This window comes from Daucus carota, chromosome 2 (assembly GCF_001625215.2).
Source record: "Daucus carota subsp. sativus chromosome 2, DH1 v3.0, whole genome shotgun sequence".
Classification (NCBI taxonomy): domain Eukaryota; kingdom Viridiplantae; phylum Streptophyta; class Magnoliopsida; order Apiales; family Apiaceae; genus Daucus; species Daucus carota.
The window spans coordinates 50,398,604-50,419,334 of NC_030382.2; the positions used below are offsets into that span (position 1 = coordinate 50,398,604).

The following is a 20,731-nucleotide window of genomic DNA, read 5'->3' on the forward strand; positions in this document are numbered from 1 at the left end:
TTGTATTTTTGTTATATCCTGAATAGTCTTATATGGGCTGACTGCGTTTATTACTGGGCCTATTGTTTCGTCAGCCAGGTCCTATTACACATGACACACGTAATCACCTATGCTCATATCCAGCCCATGAAATAGAAGACGAGTAGTAGTTGAAAAGAGCAAGGCACTGTTTGTGTCTGGGGTTGCTGTTGCAGACAGCAACAGCAGCTTTTTGCTGAAAAACAGGTGAAAAACTGTTTGGTAAATCTAAAAGCAGCTTTTCCGAACAGCAGCTTTTAGCTGAAAAGCTGCTGTTAAAAAAAGCAGGTCTTCTCATGCTTTTAGAAAAAGCTGCTTTTTAGCTTTTGCAGAATGCTGTTATAGATTTCATTATAAAACATCACCAAAATCATTATTTTTTTAATATTATAACTCAAAATAAATAAATATCAAAAAATTACCAAACAGTTATCTGATTTCTACAACAGCACTTAATTTACCAGCACTTTTTCTGACAGCACGACAATTTTTAACAGCACCCCCAAACAGACTCTAACCCTCCCTTTCGCTCCCAAACTGTGATAGACAAGTAGGTTATTTTAAATTGATGACTTACGTGTTTAAAGAATTTTATTTTGATGATGTGAGTCGAACCAATCATATGTAAACTAACTAAATTTGGTAAAAAAATTAAAATATTTTTGAGATGAAGAAAGGGGAGGTACAGAACCGTGGTCTGTGGCTATAGCTTTCATAAAATTTAATTGGATAAGTAACAATTATCCCTTCCGTTTTGGATAAATAACTCCAGCTATCACGCCGAAAGAATCGGAAGCTTGTGATTTTTGGAAGCAAACTGTAGTCATTAACCACTGGGATGATACAGATTTTAAAGTTATCTGGATGATGTTTTCGCCATTTTAAGCTATGATCGCCATATATTTTGTCCAATCGTCAACATTTGTCCCGTTTATACACATGTATCTTATCGTTATCATTAATGCTCTCCCGTAAACTCTTGACCATTTTACCACCATTTTACTTCGACGTCCGAATTGTGGAGTAGCTGATCCTTTATGATGACGTGTAAATATCAAGTGCTACCCACTTGCCCAATATGTTATGTTAAATATTCTTTTCAAATAATATGATAAATAAATGATTGCTTTAATTGTGTGATTTATACGTATACAGATATATTTTTTTTCATTATAAATTACAGTATCACTCAAACATTGGGACCGTTTAGGCAAACTTAAAAAGAATGATTTCCGGCAAAAGTGACTTCTTTGTTAAAGTAAAGAAGTCAATTAGAAGTGATAAGTAAATAAACTAATAAAGTATTTGGAAAAAAAAACAAAATAGAAAAATTAGAATTCTTAACTTCTTAAAAGTGCTTCACTTATTTACACAAACAGGTCACCAGCTTCTACCCCGCAAAACAAACAGACACATTGCCAATTAAAATTTGTGAAAAATTACGAATATTCATGATTCATCATTAATGAGAGGAGACTTAAAATAGGAGCGAGTTAGACCGATTTAATAGATTTGTCCGGGTTATGGACTTATGGTCACCCTGTCACGAAGTGTAGAAAAGAATGTAAGCCCGCGACTCAACACATATATATCTGACCATCTGGATTGCGATACACTTGTTTGGGTCCGAGGAGAGGATGAGCTTCCCCTGAACATTGATAAACCGACTCCTTTAGGACCCTGATATTATGATGACAACAACAACAAAATACAAAAACTCTGGATTATGATACTGGGCCTGTCATGGGCCTAAAATGATCCAACAACAAATGAGACAGTCAATATCCATACAATAATATTTCGTTCAAGATGAATATGGAAATAATTTGATGGCCAGTGTTGTGTACTAGTAATTCGAATCAAGTGATTTATGACTTAGCTCAATCATCTCTTGTTTCCCAGTCCTTTTCATCACCACTTTTTCCTCTAATTTGATGTTGAAAAGGTCTTGTTTATTTTCTTGGAACTCTGTAACTTTTGATATTGCAGCAGCCTGGATTGGTTGCAACTCACAACTAATTCGGTACCTAGTACTTTTGTAAGACTACAATCTCAAGCTTTTGTTCTCTACTGCTCAGCAGGATTCACAAGTAGACAATGGGAATCTAACTCATCTTCACGTTTCCTTGTAATAAATTTTATCTCATATCATTTTATAAGGAGTTAAACCAATTGGTGGAGCTATCGGAATCAGTTTCATGCCGGCCTTGCTCAGTTTTATAGTAATATCATTTCAGAATCAGACGGGGAATAAGAATCTGAGTTGATAAACTATCTAGGAATTATTCCCACAGTTTTGACAGCATTGTTTTTAGCTACAATGTGCACTTGTATAATAATATGTTTGCGTGGATAGTAAACTAACTGAATCATTCAATTCAGAACTAAAGACAAGGCCTCTGAGATGCTTTATACACTGCAATTATTCTAATAAGGGTCACAAACCTTCTGATCATGACTCTGAAACCAACCTTGTTCCTATTAGACGCGTTAAATAAGACGGTGTGACTACTGAGAATCTGAGCTAACACAGAAATGGTGTCTTCTCTTCACTCCTTGCTCCTCGTATTTTTTCTCTTTATTTTGTTTTGTGCACCATACATCTCTGCTCAACCAACAGCTGATGCTGACACGGACTTCTCATGCTCCTCAGACTCACCTGATTCCTGTGAAACGTATCTGAGCTTCCGAGCCAGGTCACCTGATTATGTGAATGTGGGGAGCATATCTGATCTTTTTGGTGTCAGCCGGTTGAGTATAGCAAAAGCTAATAATTTGTCTTCGGAGGATGAACTGCTAAAACCAAACCAACTCCTGTTGGTACCTATTGAATGTAACTGTAACGGATCTCGTTATTTCTCCAATGTCACCTATCAGATAAAGAAAGATGACAGCTTTTATTTTGTATCAATTACTGCTTTTGAGAATCTTACAAATTTTCTTCTCGTGCAAGATATGAACCCGACACTGGTTCCAAATAAATTGGAAATTGGCGATGAAGTGGTATTCCCTTTGCTCTGCAGGTGTCCTAACAAGGCTCTACGTGACAGAGGAATCAAGTATCTCATCACTTATGTATGGCAACCAGCTGACGATATATCATCTGTGAGTTCAATGTTCAAGGCCTCACCTGCTGATGTTCTAGTTGAAAATAACTACAGAAACTTCACTGCAGCATTGTGTCTTCCAGTGTTGATTCCTGTATCAGAATTGCCTGAACTGGTTCAGGCTGATCCTTTTCCTTCTGGACCGCGCAGTGCCAGACAGCGGCATATCCTATCTGCTATTGTAGGCACAATTGTCGCGTTTTTTATTTGCATGTTGTTCAGCTTGGTGGTCTACATTCATCGGTTATGCAGAAAAAAGATGATGTTGGAAAGAAACCTCTCTAACTCAGAATATGTTGATATAATCAAAATGAAGAAAACGGCAATTGATGAGAAGTTTGAGCTCAAGGCCATTCCAGAAAAATTACTCCCTGGGGTTTCAGGATATCTAGACAAGCCAATAATTTATGACGAAAAGGTTATTATGGAGGCCACGAAGAACCTAAGTGACCGATACAGGATTGGTGGATCAGTTTACAGAGCTTTGATCAATGGAAAAGTATTTGCTGTGAAGAAGTTTCATGATGTTACTGAGGAATTAAAGATATTGCAGAGGGTAAATCATGCCAACTTGGTGAAACTAATAGGTATTTCAACTGACAATGCTGGGAACTGCTTTTTGGTTTATGAGTACGCAGAAAACTACTCGCTAGACAAGTGGCTATTTCCAGAGTCACTGTCTTCTTCATGCTCTGTGGCTCCTCTCACTTGGACTCAGAGATTGAATATAGCATTGGATGTTGCGAATGGCCTGCACTACATGCATGAGCATTCGCGACCAAGCATAGTTCACGGAGATTTACAGACGAGTAACATACTTCTCAACTCCAAGTTTAAGGCCAAGATATGCAATTTCTCCACAGCTAGACCTGCTACATGCTCCTTACTTCTTGAAGCAGATGTTTTTGCTTTTGGAATCCTTCTCTTTGAATTACTTTCTGGTAGAAAAGGCATGGAAGCAAACGAAAAGGGTGAGATTGTTTGGAAGGAAATCAGAGGAGTTCTGGAAACTGGGAAGGACATAGAGGAGGGGCTAGCTCTGTGGATCGATAAGAGCTTAGAAAGCTTCTACCCCATAGGAGGAGCTCTCATCTTGGCAAACTTAGCCGCGGTTTGCACAGCGGAGAAATCTTCAGCTAGGCCAAGTATGACAGAGATAGTGTTCAACCTCTCATTTCTTACTCAATCAACTTCTGAGATGGATGAAAGGTCTTGGGCAGAACCAGAAGAATCTTTGCGACATGTCAGTCCAGTTGTAGGTCGTTAAGTTCTGCACAGTCTAGTTATTAATCGTCTAGTTTGGCATATATCATTTTGCAGTTAGTTCTGTAGGCCTTTTTTCACATGTGTGTTTTGTAGCTAGTATCTCATTTTCTTTTTCCCCCTTTAGCAAGTGCTATTGAATCGATAACATGTAAATACACATACAGGTGTTTTATGTAGTCTGTACATGTGCAAAATTGAATGTATAGTAAGGCAGTTACATCTTTTGTGCCTTTGTGGCTTTGCTCTTCTGCAAGCAACCCAAAAAATGAGAGGAGAGCAAAAAAGATCAAGGGATCCATCTTATAGAACAAAAACTGTTCAAGATGTTTAATATCAAACAGGTTTGTCATTTCATCTCGATGGGTATTGTTTTTATTAAACGTCATACACAACCAAAGAATCTTTGTTGCCTCACAATTTTCCCTCCAGTAGATTGGGTGTAGAACAAATAAGCTCTTAAAGAAGGCTAAACCATGGACTATCATTTTTGCAGAATACACATTACAAAGACAAAAACATTGAACTAGAATTGTAGGGGTTGATCCAAAAGGACAAACCCTCCAAAAATAGGCGTATGCCACTGTGAGTGACGAGCACACGGTATTCTTTAGTAAAAGGCGAAAGAATAGTTCGCTTTGTGCTCATCACATGGCTGCGTGCCTATACACTACTGGGACGGCTCTTTATTATACAAGTGCAAGCTGGTCTGTTTCTTTGGTTTTCCGGTGTGGGTGGCTTAATCCTTGTGGAAGTGCTACTTGCTCTTCAGTCTTCACATCATTTTGCCCTGATTTGTGCCGTAGATTTTAAGGTACATCTGTGTTAATGATATCCTATTGGCAATTAGTAAAAACTAAAATGCAAATACTACTTATTTAATGATATAAAGCATCTTTTTATGATGAAAAATTCTATAAACCAGTATTTATTTATCTAGTTGTAAATGAACTCTTCGTGACAGTTGTTGATATCCAATTAGCCAGTTGACGTACATCAATTTTACTTTCGCGACTAAATCTAATGATTTAAACACACTTCAAAGGAAACTACAAAATTTGTATTCACATTGAACATCTGATAATTGTACATGAATGATAATTGTTCATCTGATAGTTGTACATCAAAATTCCACTGAACATCTATTTTTCTTCTTCTTTCGCCGCGTCACAAAAATTATCCTTAGATGAAATTGCATCAAAGTTAAGCAGAATAAATGAACAATTCATCTACAGTGCAGTGCATCTGTTGTATCAAATATCCATTCCGAGGCACCAGCATCCACGCATGGAGAACAAGGTTGATGGCCTGGATAATCAGATCAGAATCCAGATAACCTTGGTGACCAGACAGTATCCAAATGACCCCAGCGGTGTTGCTCCTATTCTTGCTTGGCTTTGGTGGTGTGGCATTTGGGGAGGGCATACTGAAATCTAAGTATCCTAGGTTTGTTATAAATGTCGTTAAAATATCTTTCCTCTTCAGAGGTGTCATGTTCCTGGCCTAATTCCTTACAATTATTTTCAGTTTGCTATTCTTTTCTTCGTATCATATCATACAAGCATCCAAGATATCTCATTGGAAGCACTATTTTGATTCTTATACACATAATCAAAATTCTACAGTGGTCATCTTGACGAAATCTTGGAAGAGTTTTTGCAACTTTCAGTGTTGAAACAAGAGAGAAATATCTAATCCTTCAACACCAGTTGAGATTTGCAAAAACTTTAAAAACTATGATTGTGGGGACTGCGCGAACGCAAGTCCCCCTGTCACAAATTATGATGTAGGCTCCACCACTTGGGTAGACCTTAGGCGAGCACCCCTCCAAAGTGCAATGGAGGTCACTCACCTAGGCCATAGGCCTTCTTGATCACCCATTGACCCCATCCAGGTAAGTGAGTACAAAGGCTGGCAGCAACTCCATCTTAATAGCCCGGGAGAAATATTTGTAAACCTATTACATCGATGTGGGAGTATCTCAGCTTCGCCAAAACCTAGCATTCAAAACCATAGTTTTTCCTTTGTTTTTGCTTGGAATTTTATGCCATCTGATTTTGCTAGTGTAAATTGTATTTCAGTTTGCACATGTTTCAGTAAACTTTTAATGGTTCTCTGCTACCTTTTTATTAATTTTAAAATTGCATGCATTCAATCACATAGATTTGGCACTTCTTTTAAATAGTACTAAAACTTTAACTTAAACTTTGTAGGAAACATACAAACGATACATCCTCTTCCAAATATGACCGAACGCCACTTTCGATTGCCAGCACACAGCTTTCTTTAGTCAAACACAAAAGAATAGTTCGCTTTGTGCTTTTAGCCCCCAATGGCTCAATTTCTGTTACAGATACGCACTATTAATGAATGAATTTGTAACAAAAATTGAGCATTCAAATTACAAAAAAAAACACACAAGAATGACTTTCTATTGTTTCTGCAAGAAAACTAGCTAAACAAAGACCAAGCTTCCATTCATATTTTTCATAGTTGTTGTCGGGGTGATGAGTGGATAATGTGGAGTTGGAAGATGTGTTTCCTTTTATCGTGTTAATGAGCATAGGACTTTATGTGGAACACATTTTCACTAGTTGCATAAGTAGATCTGAAAGTTGCGGTTTCTTTCTTGTTCTTGATCTTTGTATGTCTGGTAGACTAAGACTAAAGAAAGATGAGTTCACCCCGGCCAGGAAACCATGAGAGACCAAAAAATGAGGCCATAGAAGGATTAAAAAAAAAAGGAATTTAGGAAACTAGCCAACATTATAAAAAAAATTTGGACCATTTCTCGATTTGTGCGTGTCATCCTTGCGTAGAAGCTCTGGGAAATCATATTTGTCGATGTGGGAACTGTCCGTTGATGCATTTTCAAGTTGAATGAAGTTTCGTTTTAGATCAAAAGGCGTTCTAAATTTCCATCATTGTTGTCATAACTTATTTCAATATGCATACATCACTCATGAAAATATTAAGAACTAGATTTGGTGGGGTGAGCCAGGCCAAAGCTTTAGTGCAACGCTTAGGCGACTCGCGAAGCCCCCAATAGCAAGCTATTGTGACAGGACCTCCCCCTCAAAAAATAAATTTAATATCGTGTGAGCCAATGGCCCACATATCAGATATTAAACTGATAAGAACAGATACTACACTTGATCTTAGCCAAAAGGCCGAGAAAGGTATGCTTTTAACCATGGGTGAGAACGGATTATATACAAAACTGTCATCAGGAAACTCGCTATGCTTTCGATGCGGGACAAAAACATCTCACTTAGAAAACAAAGCTTCATAGCTGAATACAGATACTGAGGTATCTACATCATTAAACAGTACCGATAACTAAAATGATCATACATAGTAAGACTTCCAGATCATTTGCATTACCAAATTGAAGGGCTCTCTGTCAGAAGATTAGAGCACAATTAACAGTAATGGACATTTTCTATAATCATTTTCATTAAAACATACAATCAAAGTGTCAAGATATCTTCTCATTTACATCATAACAATGTAAAAACAGCTTAATCAAAAGAAAGGGTAAGCCTGGCTAAAAGGACTTCGGCACTTTTCCTGATGTAGGAACCTTGTGCACCCTTTATTCTATAATCTAAGATTATCAACATGATCAAAGCAACTGAAAGAAAGTAATTAAAGAACATTACAAAAATGATAATGTCAGGCACTAGGGTATTTGATCATCTTGTGCAAAATCAAGGTCCTTGCCATTCCAACATCCCGGCTACACTTATCAGCATAATGGCTCAAATCCTCAATCGTTTGCATAAATGCGCCCAACTCTGTCTTGATCTCATCGATCGCCAATTCCACAGCCTCTCCTTCTCCAAGTGCAAAATCAGCATTATGCAACAATGACTCCATTTTAATCTCCAATTTCTCAACAAGCACCCGAATGTTGTCTAAATCCTTAATAACTATAAAACTCCCAAACTCCATTGAACCAACAAGCCCCTTCTTTTCTTGCACTTCATTTTCATACTTCTTCCAAATCGAATTCACCCACTTCCCCATTGACCCCAATGGCAATGCAGCTGCAGCCGCCAATGCTGCCAACACCGGTGGAGCAGCAATTGCAACCGCCACCACAGAACATATCAAAACAGTAGTAAAAGTAGCCACAAACAGCACATTCGACAACTTCCTCCATTTCTTCATCGACTTCAACTTCTTATCAAGTTTACCCTTCTCAACTTGCAATCTCCTCAACATCGCAATCTGTTTCGTATAAATAGACTCAAACAACACAAAGAATTCATCCCCAAAAGGATCCCCACCCAACTTCAACTTCTCAAATTCTTGCAAAGTGAGTGGAAATTCCTTAGAACCTTCTCTCTTTTCCTCATCAAATTGTCGAATAGCAACATTGAGATTAAATTGACTCTCACGGGCACGCTTTAAGCAACTATTAAGTGCATTACAGAAATTCAATGTCTCAATACTATTCTTGAAATAATCATCAACTAAATTAAACAATTCTTGATTTTTCCAAATATCTTTTTTGCATTCCAAGATAACGCTTACTACATCTTGGTCCATTTCAAGTAAACTCTTGGTAACTTCAAGTAGAGAATCCAGGGAAACTGATTGGACATCAAAGCTGCCGCTGCCGGAGAGGCTGTTGAGAAGGGTGGTGGTGCGGTGGTGCACGGAGGAGTCAAATGATCGGAGCTCAGGATCAAGTCTACAAGCAGCCTCATAGGAAGCTGGATCAGGAAGAATAGTGGAGGTTGACTCAGGTGAGTTGACGGCAGAATTCTTGGTAAGAACACAGCCCATGTGTGTTTATGAAGATTTGAGTTGATAAATTTAGCAAAAAAAAAAAAAGAAGATTTGAGTTGATAATTTAGATAAAGATTGAAACTTTATTGGTGGGGTTGTGTTGGATTTCCAAAGAAATGGTGAGATTTTTGAGCTCACCGGGAGAGTGAGGGGTAAAAGTGGAAGACGAGAAAGAATGTTGTGGGAGTTGATGTTTGATGTTTGTTAGTATAAGTTGAACTGGTCCAACTGGGCAACAAAGAATAGTCAGCTTAGCATGCTGTTAAATGACTGAAATGTCCTGGGTGATCGTGTGAGAAGTTGACTGACTGGTTTGTCAAGTACTCGGAATGAAGATATATCGACCTCTTTATATTTCATTTAATTTTATATAATTTTTTTAACGATCAATACTTACTTTAATGTGTGTTTCAAAAAAAAAGATACGTACTTTAATGTGAATATATGGTCTTCTTCTCCCTCCCTCCCCTCTATTTCTTTACACTTTTCTTTTTGGGATGTCCCATCCAATTCTTTACATTTCAAAACTTACCTAAAATGATCAATGGTCCCACCACTTCTTCACTTTTCTTTCTTTTTCACACTACTTTTACTCCACTATCTTCTTTTTATACATTAAAAATCAATGGGTCCCACCACTTCAACCACTTTTTCTTCTCTTTTCCACTACTTTATACATATTTCTTAACCTCCGTGCCCAACCCAGACGATAACAAATGGGAGACGGAGGGAGTATAATTTATATTTGATTTTTCTTCTTTTATTAAAAAAAATTTTAAAAATTAGTCTATAATTTAATGAATTTTTAAAATACGTTTCAAGTTCCTGTGTCCATAATTTTCATATTTACGTCATTAATTATAGCCTTATGAGCTTTTTTTCTAAGATATTATGAAGGTGAGCCAGAGTCGAACCCGGACATTTGTTTTAAGATATTATCAAGGTGAGCCAGAATCGAACTCAGGACTTGGGACGAAGAGGATAATCTCTTAACCACTGAGTATCCGACCGTGCTCAATTATCACATTATTTATATTGAATAACTTTATGACAAATAATGTATGATGGGTGCGGATTCTCACTGCTGGACTGCTTACTGCCCTTGTGGTTGGTTCCCTGGAAGGCCCATTTTCGAATAGACTGGACATTTGAGGGAAATACGAATACGATCAACAGTGTCCCGTTACTCTGGATTCTCGTTTTTCTGTTGTCTTGACAGGGCCGGTTTTTGAGGCGTGCAAGGTGGACGACGGCACAGGGCCCCAAAATGATAGGGGCCCCAAAATTATAGGGGCCTCAAAATTTAGAAATCAATGTTTTATTTAATAAAATTAAATTTTGAAAATGAATTTGAAAATTAAAAATTATATATTTATTTTAATTCTGTTTATTTATAGATAAATAATTACATAAATCTAATAGATTAGTTTATTATGTCTATTTGCATTTTAAATCTTTTATGTTGTATCTTTACTTTTTATATAATAATTTCTCTTTTATTAAATGTTTTCATAATGTTTTTTACATATGATATTTTTTCATATGTACTATAAATTTCATTCTTTTCAATGACATATAGATATATCTCATATAAATTCATATTAATTTTGTTTAAAATATTAAAATTACTATTATTTAATAACATTATTTATCTTATTTTAAGTGACATGTTTTAATTTTATAAAAAAATAATATTTTTATTATTTATTTATTTTTATAATATACATATTTTTTATTATTATTTGAGGCCTAATTCATATTATAGCACAGGGCCCCAAAATTCTCCCGGCCCTGTGTCTTGACATTTATATATGATCTTTCGACAAAGATGAGAGTTTCAGAAGAGGACTGGCCAGTAAAAGTGGGCTATCAAGTTATGGGCTATCAAGTTCGGAAAACAAGTTCGCCCGTTTTGCTGTTCAGCTGAAGTGGCACAGGCAAACCCGAGTCCTTCAAAATTTCAAATATATATATTTGGAGTTTTCGTGTACACAAAAAGGTTGCAGAAAAAGAATATTAGAGAATGAGTTGATATACAGAATGAGTTGTTAGGATGAGTTTATATTACAGTCTGCCACTACCTTGTGATGTATTTAGATTTCAAAAAGGGAGAATACTTTTTGACTAAATAATGAAAAATATTATTTATTATTTTATAAAATAAAAAGTTATTTTTTTAAATATATTAAATATACTTTCAAATGTCATAATAAAATTTTACAAGAAACTTAAATATTATGATGCATGTCAAACATGTAATTGTTAAAGTTCAACTTAGAAATTATATTATAAGAAAATTGTTAATATAGTAATAAAAAAATAGTATATTATTAAACATCTAAGATATCCACACATATTTCGTTTATATTTTTTATTTTAACAAGTTTATACACTCGTAGAAATTAATTAAGTTATAGAACTATACATATATCTGAACTGCATTTTTTTTATTTTTTTTTGTCAGGGATATCCGAACTACAAATTAAATTATAGTATTATACATATATCCGAACTGCAAATTAAATTAGCTTAAAAAACTAGTGAATAAAGCCGCGCTTCGCGGCGGCGTTATGAATTTCTTATAAATTTAGACAAAAACTTGTTTTAGCTATTTTCCCGTCAAACATAATACTAATTAGAAAAATTATTATTATTTAAATAAAAATTAATTTGGGCCGCCCTCCTCCAAAACACAATACTAATAAAGAATCTTTTTTTATAAATTTTGACACGAATTAATACTATAATTGCATAAAAGTTATTTTGAGTCGTGTTCCCGTTAAACATATCATTAATAAAAAAAATATTATAATTAATATAAAAATTTGTTTAAGTGGCCCTCCTGTCAAACACAATACTGATAAAAAAATTGTTTGACCCGCCCTCCTATCAAAGACAATATTAATCAATAATTATTATAATTATGATAAAATTAAATATATGTAGATAAAAATTAGTTTGAGCCACTCACTTGTCAAACACAATGCTGATAACAAACCATTATAATATAGATATTAGTTTGAGTCGTCCTACCGTCAAACACAATACTTATAAAAATTATTATAACTAGTAATTTTTGCCCGCTACGCATGGGCGACACTATCTATTTTTTTATATTTATAAAATGATTGAATATTAATTGAACTTTAATATAAAATGTTAAATAGTAATTTTTTTTAGCATTTTAAAGAGCTTTGTAATAATATTAAATATATTGGTTCATCTAATAATGTTAAGTATTTAATAATGAAGTTATGTTTTATTTTTTTTATTTAACCGCTTGTTCCTGATTAAATCCTTTTAAAGTTGCTGACCTCATAAATAATTTAAAATGAAGTTCCTGATTAATTTTTTTTATTTCAGGTATACATTATTTTTATTCATTAAATCAAACCAAACCAAATAAACCCGGTATATTACGCTTAGAGTAGGGTCTGGGAGGGTAAAATGTACGCAGATCATGCTCGTATTCATTTAGTACTGGAGACTGTTTCCGTGAGACACCCTGCTTAATGCAATACGTGTGAAATATAAGTAGAGGGTACCATGACTCATGATTTCTAAAACATGGGTATCACCTCTATGAGCAATGCATCTATCCATAAATTATCAGAGCCGTTGGGTCAAAGCATAACGTCAAAAAAACCAAAACTTCTTCGCCGCTAATTCATCTATCAATAAATAATCTGAGCCTTGTCCTAAAAGCATAACACCTGAACATACAATTCATTTCACATCTCAATCGAACATATTTTGGAAAATTAGGTTTTATTTTACGATAAACATAAGAAACTACATTTTTTACATTTTGTTTGTGGACGTCAATCTAAATTGTATATTGTATATGATTCAAAAACACTACTATAAAAGAAATCTCACGTTACTTTAATCAACTTTTTTTGTTCTATCAATTCTTATTATTATGAACCTCAGTATACACAATTTTTACTTTTAACACTTCTTTGTGCATTTTTTCTAAAAGTCAAAGTCCTTCATAAAATAAAAAAAAGACATGATTGAACCAAAAAAACCTATTCACTTATTACATTTTTCATAATTCTAGGTATACAATCATTTTCCATTCTAACTTTACTTTTCATAATTCAACTTCACTTTAATTTTAGATATATAAATAATCTATATCAAATTCTCTGATTAGAGAAATAACATAAAAATTAAATAAGATAGTACAAAAATAACTTTTGAGTTTTGACTACAAAATTTGAGTCAAATTTATTTATTGAGTTAAATTCTCTTTGGTCAAAGAATTCAAAATTTTTAACTTTACACTCCGAGACACATGCTCATACATTTGGAGACTTGGAGTCAGTTTTTCTGTCAGAAAGCTTAAATCTTCTATATCAGGCTTCTAGCATTCCGTTGTGAGATGGCTTTAACTTGGACAAATTAAGATCTTGAAATTAATACTTGCACTTCCCTGAGACATAGCCTTTAATGGAAAATACAACACATAAACACAAAGAGATTATACAGAATCAATAAATAACAAATAACAAATAGATGTGTGATGTGCATATTAAACTGAGCGTAGTATGAATTGAGTCAATTCAATATAATTAAAAATCATATGCCAGGACATTCACGAAATAGATCATTGCCTTGTGGGTTTTATGCAGATTGTTACAGAGACCACTTTATCTGTTTGTAGTTGCATTTGTAGTACTTGGAGGAGTAATCATAGCTTCTCCGTATGGCTTTCCAGTGTTGCGACTAACCGGCTCAGTGTACCATGTCTACATTGTTGAGTTTTTTTCGGTTGATAGGCGATAAGGAGTTGGAATATACGGAAACGGGGCTGTTGCTAATTTTCTTTGTTGTAGTATGAGAAGAACAAACCATCTGTTCCGATAAATGAAACTTGTGAAAGGTATGGAATAGTCGAAAATGCTTGAACCAGCAGAGGTGCCACCTGCATTCAGAATGAACTCACAAAGATTAGCCAAAAAATTCTCAATTAAGCTATGCTGCCATTTGCTTAAGTTTATTAGTAAGATATCAGTTGTGTATATATAACTGTGATGCAAATTCAAAGTAGTTTAATATTATTTAGGAGCATAATGTTCTAGTTCTACTGTTGTCTGTTGTAACCTTGACTCCTTTGCTGCAGTCATTAGTAAGTGTGTACATTTGTCATTTTAGCCACTTCTTGGTAGAGGTTTTGTTTACTGATGTGCTTATATAACTACATAATTCAGAATATTCCACAACAAAAAAGAAAGATATACTAATTGTACAGTATCATATTTGACAGCAGTCCGTACTCCGTAGCTTGCAGCTCTTTCAAATACCTCATTTTCTGCATATTAAATAGACATAGATTACCAGCACCAAAAGTCCCCCAGATCTTCACGGAAACACCTAGGACTGCAAAAATATTAAGAATACCTAGATTACCTAATTGATTCAATTAATGCCAGACCCGTATTTTTTAAATCACGCTTGATCGCGGCCAAATCATCTAATTTGAGGAAACATGCAAATTAAACAGACTAAATACAGAGATTAAAGTTGAAGGTTTTCATCCACAAAGTAAAAGACTTGTAATTAAAGCTTCAGCAAATCAACGATAACAAATAACACATCTTTTATTTAGCTGTAGCACTTCTGCTTAGTTAATAACACGAATTCTTGTCATGTTATCAGACATAGAAGAGATGAAGCATGTTGACTAACATGAAATCGTATAAATTTACAATTGTAGAAGCATTAACAATATTTGAAATTATGCAGAAGCCTTACCCTGCCCTCGGGACTTTTCTTCATCCTTTTAAGAACCCTTTCAAAAGCAAGCAGCTATCAGATCACTGAGTTCGCCTTGATGAAGAGAAAAGGCATAAGGGAATGAGACCAAATGTAAATTATATAAGAAATAATTGGTGACTTATCCAACAACCTATTTTACATACCAGTGTGTAATATCAGGTGAAAGCTTGTATATAACTTTTCTTGTATAAAAACAATTTGTTCCCCCATACGTTGGCCCTTGAATTTCTTCCAGTCCATGCCCTATAAACTATACAGTTTATGCAAAAATATCTAATAATTTAAGTCAAGGAGAAGGCATGTGTGTATGAGAGAGCTTATATTCTTGTAATTGACCATAATGCAAATAATGCAAAAAAGAATATAATAAATAAAGGATCCAAGTTTCCGATCACTAAGAACTCCCGCCCACCCTCACACACATAAATGAAACACAGGGACTTAAATCCAAACAAATAGATAAAACGTCATATTTAAAACTCTTCATAAAATTCAGCCACTTTGGTTACGTAGCCCAATAAACAATCTCATTGATAAGACAAACACGTAGAACTGTATCTATCTGGTACTAAATTACATAAATTCATATGCAATAACAACATGGCTATACTCATCCATACAGAGTCACCTATCAGTTAAATGACTCAAATGTAAGCAATCTGGAAAGCAAACGACCTGTTTTTACTTGATTTGGAGCAATAAATGTCTTGAACACTGGGATTCGATCAGCAGAATCTAAAAAATACCAAGTAAATAACATGCACAGACTATCTTCCACTTAATTAGAAAAAAATAGCAAGATAGTCATCGCCAGTGTCCTCACCTGGGCTCTGTGGTAGGTATTCGATTCCAATATCTCCTATCATCAATCCCGGTGATCGCCAACCCATATGAAGATATCAGCAAACAAATCTTTCCTGACCTCTTATCTAACAAAGCTTTCTGCACAGGACCAAAATCACCGTCATCAGTACCTTATCGAAAGTGGATAATTATACAAATATAATTTTTTAAGTTTAGCTTCAAAACACATATTAGTTTTCATATATCGACATCAGGCCAGACTATGTAATAAAACACCAAAAACTAATAAAGTATGCTACTGGCAGATCTGATTTACCCACACACACATAAAGATTCATCCTTTAGTATTCACAAAATGAAGAACCAAGATCAAAATATGTTAAATTCAACAAAGGGTACTTCTAAATTATATAAAGATCAAACCAGTTCATGTATGCATCAAGAGTCAAAAACAATAATCAAACATGATTTTTGCAAACCCACATGTAAAGTTCCAGTATTCAGGAATCTCAAATTAAGCAAAACCCCAGTTCAATATAAACTAAATTCAACAAAGGGTGACAAAAAAGATATAAAGATCGAACCTTAGTGCCTCTCAAAAGAATTAGGCCTACAAAGATATAAAGATCGAATCTTAGTGCCTCTCAAGATTTATTATTTAAGGGATACTTGGTGACGGGTGTTTACCTGATTATTCGCACAAAATACTGAAGTTCAAACACACATATACTGCCAGATTTTTCACCAGTACAAAGTGGTGCAATTTCATAAATGTTGTGATAAAGTAGGACCTAAACCGCAACAACTGACATAGACTAATATATAGTTCAATTCTTGTAGAACAAAATAAATAACCTTTTACACAGGACAGACTTAACCTGGCAAACTGGCAGACAATGTTGTAAGTATAACATTCAGAATGAATAAAAAATGGCTGAACATATCTATTTCCGATTTAAAATATCATGAATCAAATATGTAACTATCTTGTGACAAACATTTTAGAGCAACCGTAACAGAATAACCAATAATGATGTCAAAAATGCATCTCACGTAGTCTTTAACATTGTAATAATTAATCTGCAATGCTAAAACTTATCTCACTTATAAACAAAGACCTTTAAAGAACTGAAGATGTATTAATCAAGCAGAATTAGAGTAGCAATGATTGTAATTTGCAAAACTATTGAAATACTTCATTATTTTACATAGAACTGCATTCCACGTGTTATAAAAAGGCTATGGTGTAGGCATTGGAAGTACAATGAACTATATATATAAAAAGTTGTGAATATATTCACCACAATTGTGTAACTAATTTTTGGTGAAGAGTGATTAGTATACGGGCTATCAAAGGCCCCTAAGCATCATTTGATGTAATGAATAGCGAACCACTAACATGCTTGCTTGCTGCACATATTTCATAAAACTGCTTTCTAGAAATCTTAAACGGCTCCTAAAAAGTTCTATAGTGCTATATATAATTTAATTCTCTAATTTCAAAAGTACTCCCCATTTGATCTGCCAAATCATGTGTCCACCACTTTGTCTAGAAGCAGATAGCCAAATACACACACATACATTGTATCCATCCAAAATCGAAGCCTATTTTGCTTATATTCATATTCCAATGTACACACATTGCACCCAGGAAAAATTGACGTCATTATTGGCAAGACACAAATTAAAACAGCCTATGTAGGTATTGAATTTAAGTGGTTAAAAATTATGCATATATTTGTTAATACACTATATTACTCACAAATAGTGTGTTTATCTAAACTCGTGCATTGTCAAATCTACTGATTTGCTACAAATCAGAATGATATAGGGAGATTTTTTTGGACTACCTTGATTTAAAGGCACAGATTTGCAGAAGACCTTGATATTTTCCTTGAACGTGATCACTTCGCAATAATTTGAGTTGCTTAGTTTCTTTTGTAGCACTTTTCAGGTCACTTCTTCAAGAATTCACGTTTCTCAGAGCAATTTTCTTTCAGATTTTCTTGTTCCAAGCCAAATAACTAACAAAGAATAAATTTAATCAGTCATGATGGTGTAGGTCTGGACCAAGCTAAACCTGTTCACAGAGACATCACAATGTACAGATACTCTCTCAGAATCCACAAATTAAGAAACTGTTTAAAACATAAGAACACACAGCACATCATTGTCAGAAATGCACGTATTTTCTTACATTTAGCAAATTAAAATTAATAACTGAAATGTAGGTACCTTTTCAGCCTTTCTGTTGACTTGGTCAATTTCTAGGTTCACCACCAGCTACAACTTGAGTTTTATGACCACAAGAATTCGGAAGTTGCACCAGAATATCCTAGATAAAAACTTCTTCAAGTCTTATTTTGCTCAGATATTCATTGGACACTGAATATATCATCTAATTAATGATATCATACCCTCTGTCAAAATCGACCAATGAATTTCATGGGTGGCCGCATAATAAGATCGACAACCTGCAACACGATAATAAGCTGCAACACGGTAATAAGCAAACAAAAAGATAGTGGTGACATATTGAAACTGACAAATTTAATGGCCAATTATTTAAATGAATATGAATATGAATTGAACTATCAGTAAATCAGTAATTGCCAGTATATTACAAATATATAACAAATATAATGCCGTATAACAGTGATTACATAATTGTAACAGAGGTTCAAAACAAAATTTAAGTAGTTGCATATCCCCCACTTTGAAATATTATCAAACATGTTATGTGCATTCATTCACTTCCATTATATCAACTCTATTGACGAAACCTAATTAAACCCGAGATTAAAAACGAAAGCTAGATAGGAAAGTGAAAGAAAAAGAGAAACCTGAGATCAGAAGCGTCAAGAATGACATGATAAATAGTACCAATGTGACCCTTCTTATCCATTCTGCCTAAATCACAACAAACAAACATCAAATACATAAAATGCAAGTCCCGAAACATCGACAAACAATAAAAACTAACAAAATAAACATACATAGGTTAGTAATTGACAGTGAGATTAGTGATGAAGAGAGAGAAGAGAGAGATTCATATTTGAAATTTGAATCGTGTGTGAATGTGGTAATAAAGCAGATGGAGAGAGTGGATGCAACTGCTAAAATTATTGTAGATTTTGATTTCACTTGAGATTCAAATTTGAACTGAGATGAAGGATATAAAAGGCAATAAGAGTAAGAAATGGGAAGAATGCAGCTGCTTTTTCTTTTGTATGTTTTCCGGAAAGGGGTGTACACGGGAGTAAGAGCCGTGCACAGTCAAATATGTTGAATGAGTCAATCAACAGCACAAGTTTTGAAGTGAATTGAATGGCATTTTTGTGTAATTATATATGAAGTCTTGGGGCAGGGGGTGTAAAAAGTGCATGTAAAAAGTTTCAAGATTTATTATTTAGAGGATTATGATAAAGTTAAAGATTATAATTGGATAAAAATTATTTTAGTTGTGGTCCCGTTTTAATAAAAAAATATATTATAACTTAGATAAAAAATTTATTTTAGAATACTAATAGAAAATTTATTATTATTTAGATAAAAATTAATTTGAGCCGTCCTCCCTTCAAATACAATACTAATCAAAAATTATTTACATTATGATTATCAAAAATAGATTGGACAAGGTTCTTCTGCAAAATATCTGCCATAACTCAACTAAAACAGATAAAGATAAAATTAGATGGGGCTGACTTCTTCCACTTCATAACGTGCATGCATGCGTCCTCGAATGTAACTTACGAAATAATGGAACAAAATACTCCCTCAGTACCTGTTTACATTGATGGGACCGGGCTTCGATTTGAATGCTCTCATAAAATATAGTTTTATGAATTATTTTAAATTTTTTTTTTGAATAAATGTTTGATGATTATATTTTTATAAAAAAAATATAAAAAATAAATTATAAAACTATATTTTATATGCGCATTAAAGTGCATGTCAATAAAAGTAAAAAAAACCGTTAAAAAATGAGAGGCACAGAGGGAAGTATATACTACGAGCAACATAGACTAGCAAGTGAACATATCTGTCTCGTGACCATCACGTGTGAAGCTTGCCCAGTATGTTTTGCTGTCCAACTTGAGCACAATTGTCCAAAGTGCAGGGGGCTCCGCGTTTGCAAAATGGTCTGAACTTGCAGGATAATAAATTCTCCATTGTCTCCTGTTGATGTAACCTCCTCCTTTTTAGTATTTGTGTTTATAAACAATCAAATATTACTCTTGCTAATTCTTAATAAACAAAGATTGATTAAACATTTATGAATGATAGCATTGTTATATTTTCACAGTTGCAGGCACTCCTCAACAGTAGAGGGACTACAGTAAAAGCGTTCGAATTTACATTGTTTAAAATATACTGCAAACAGTTAAATTTGTGTATAACTGCCGGATAAATAGTGGTGCAGTGAATTTTTCTCATGAGTATGGCAGGGGTGAAGTTTGACTAACTATATAAATTTATTTATGTACTGCACTTTCCCACTGCTGCAAACTTTAACATATATTTGACCAATCCATCAGCTGGGTTGATAGGGACCGCCGTGTATGTATTCAGTTATAAATTTATCTGTACGTTCATGGAATCATGCTTGAATGACCATAGAGAGGCGAGATGTGAGTCTGGACTCTGGAAGACATGAAGAAACCAAGCTAAATCATGTGATGGTTCGATGTAAAGAGTGAGGAACTAGTGAAATGCAGGAAAGGAAGTGGCAAAAGAAGCAACATCTAAATGTTTTCACTTCTTTTAAAATTCTGCTCGCCAAGTCCCATATTAACATGATAACATTCGGATTAAGTATTCGAGACGTATATTAAATTTTTATAATATATAATTAGAACAAAGTTCCATGTAATCCGTACCGTAGACCATGTATGTTCTGCAACTATAGAATGACATAAAAACATCGTAAAATGTGTTATTTTGCAAATCATGTTCTA

General features: G+C 34.3%; 3 protein-coding genes and 3 non-coding genes across 22 annotated transcripts; 1 reads left to right on the plus strand and 5 right to left on the minus strand.

Moving 5' to 3' along the window:
* Positions 1 to 2,372: 2,372 nt before the first annotated feature.
* On the plus strand, positions 2,373 to 4,700 carry LOC108208231 (serine/threonine receptor-like kinase NFP). Its single transcript, XM_017378745.2, has one exon. The coding sequence runs from the start codon at positions 2,554 to 2,556 to the stop codon at positions 4,390 to 4,392; it is 1,839 nt and encodes a 612-aa protein (XP_017234234.1). The 5' UTR covers positions 2,373 to 2,553; the 3' UTR covers positions 4,393 to 4,700.
* A 230-nt stretch (positions 4,701 to 4,930) lies between these two features.
* LOC135151029 (U5 spliceosomal RNA) lies at positions 4,931 to 5,045 on the minus strand. The gene has a single exon (XR_010289479.1). It is a non-coding gene; the product is annotated as a U5 spliceosomal RNA (small nuclear RNA).
* A 1,085-nt stretch (positions 5,046 to 6,130) lies between these two features.
* On the minus strand, positions 6,131 to 6,290 carry LOC135151022 (U1 spliceosomal RNA). The gene has a single exon (XR_010289472.1). It is a non-coding gene; the product is annotated as a U1 spliceosomal RNA (small nuclear RNA).
* Positions 6,291 to 7,375: 1,085 nt separating this feature from the next.
* Positions 7,376 to 7,571, minus strand: LOC135151008 (U2 spliceosomal RNA). The gene has a single exon (XR_010289459.1). It is a non-coding gene; the product is annotated as a U2 spliceosomal RNA (small nuclear RNA).
* A 239-nt stretch (positions 7,572 to 7,810) lies between these two features.
* LOC108206701 (UPF0496 protein At4g34320) lies at positions 7,811 to 9,413 on the minus strand. Its single transcript, XM_017377085.2, has one exon. It carries the CDS (start codon positions 9,180 to 9,182, stop codon positions 8,064 to 8,066), a length of 1,119 nt encoding a protein of 372 aa, XP_017232574.1. The 5' UTR covers positions 9,183 to 9,413; the 3' UTR covers positions 7,811 to 8,063.
* A 4,258-nt stretch (positions 9,414 to 13,671) lies between these two features.
* LOC108210285 (cellulose synthase-like protein B3) lies at positions 13,672 to 19,089 on the minus strand. Of its 17 annotated transcripts, none has more exons than XM_064088007.1 (11): positions 18,770 to 19,089; positions 18,617 to 18,683; positions 18,191 to 18,265; positions 18,009 to 18,108; positions 17,624 to 17,853; positions 16,358 to 16,383; positions 15,793 to 15,911; positions 15,645 to 15,704; positions 15,113 to 15,212; positions 14,946 to 15,020; positions 13,672 to 14,115 (listed from the first exon to the last, which is right to left on the minus strand). In XM_064088007.1, the coding sequence occupies exons 7-10, from the start codon at positions 15,857 to 15,859 to the stop codon at positions 15,008 to 15,010; spliced, it is 240 nt and encodes a 79-aa protein (XP_063944077.1). In that variant the 5' UTR covers positions 15,860 to 15,911; positions 16,358 to 16,383; positions 17,624 to 17,853; positions 18,009 to 18,108; positions 18,191 to 18,265; positions 18,617 to 18,683; positions 18,770 to 19,089; the 3' UTR covers positions 13,672 to 14,115; positions 14,946 to 15,007. The 17 variants fall into 17 exon arrangements, 5 of the variants coding, with proteins under 5 accessions (XP_063944077.1, XP_063944076.1, XP_063944075.1 ...); XM_064088006.1 differs by lacking the exon at positions 16,358 to 16,383 and adding an exon at positions 14,495 to 14,570 and having other exon boundaries at positions 18,770 to 19,084; XM_064088005.1 differs by lacking the exon at positions 16,358 to 16,383 and adding an exon at positions 14,468 to 14,570 and having other exon boundaries at positions 18,770 to 19,084.
* Between the last annotated feature and the right edge of the window lie 1,642 nt (positions 19,090 to 20,731).

Coding starts and splice junctions, on each gene's coding strand:
- LOC108210285 (XM_064088007.1), bottom strand. CDS start 15,859: ATGGGTTGGCGATCACCGGGATTGATGATAGGAGATATTGGAATCGAA. Junction 15,705..15,792: donor ATACCTACCACAGAGCCCAG/GTGAGGACACTG, acceptor GGTATTTTTTAG/ATTCTGCTGATCGAATCCCA. Junction 15,213..15,644: donor TCCAAATCAAGTAAAAACAG/GTCGTTTGCTTT, acceptor TATAGTTTATAG/GGCATGGACTGGAAGAAATT.
- LOC108208231 (XM_017378745.2), top strand. CDS start 2,554: ATGGTGTCTTCTCTTCACTCCTTGCTCCTCGTATTTTTTCTCTTTATT.
- LOC108206701 (XM_017377085.2), bottom strand. CDS start 9,182: ATGGGCTGTGTTCTTACCAAGAATTCTGCCGTCAACTCACCTGAGTCA.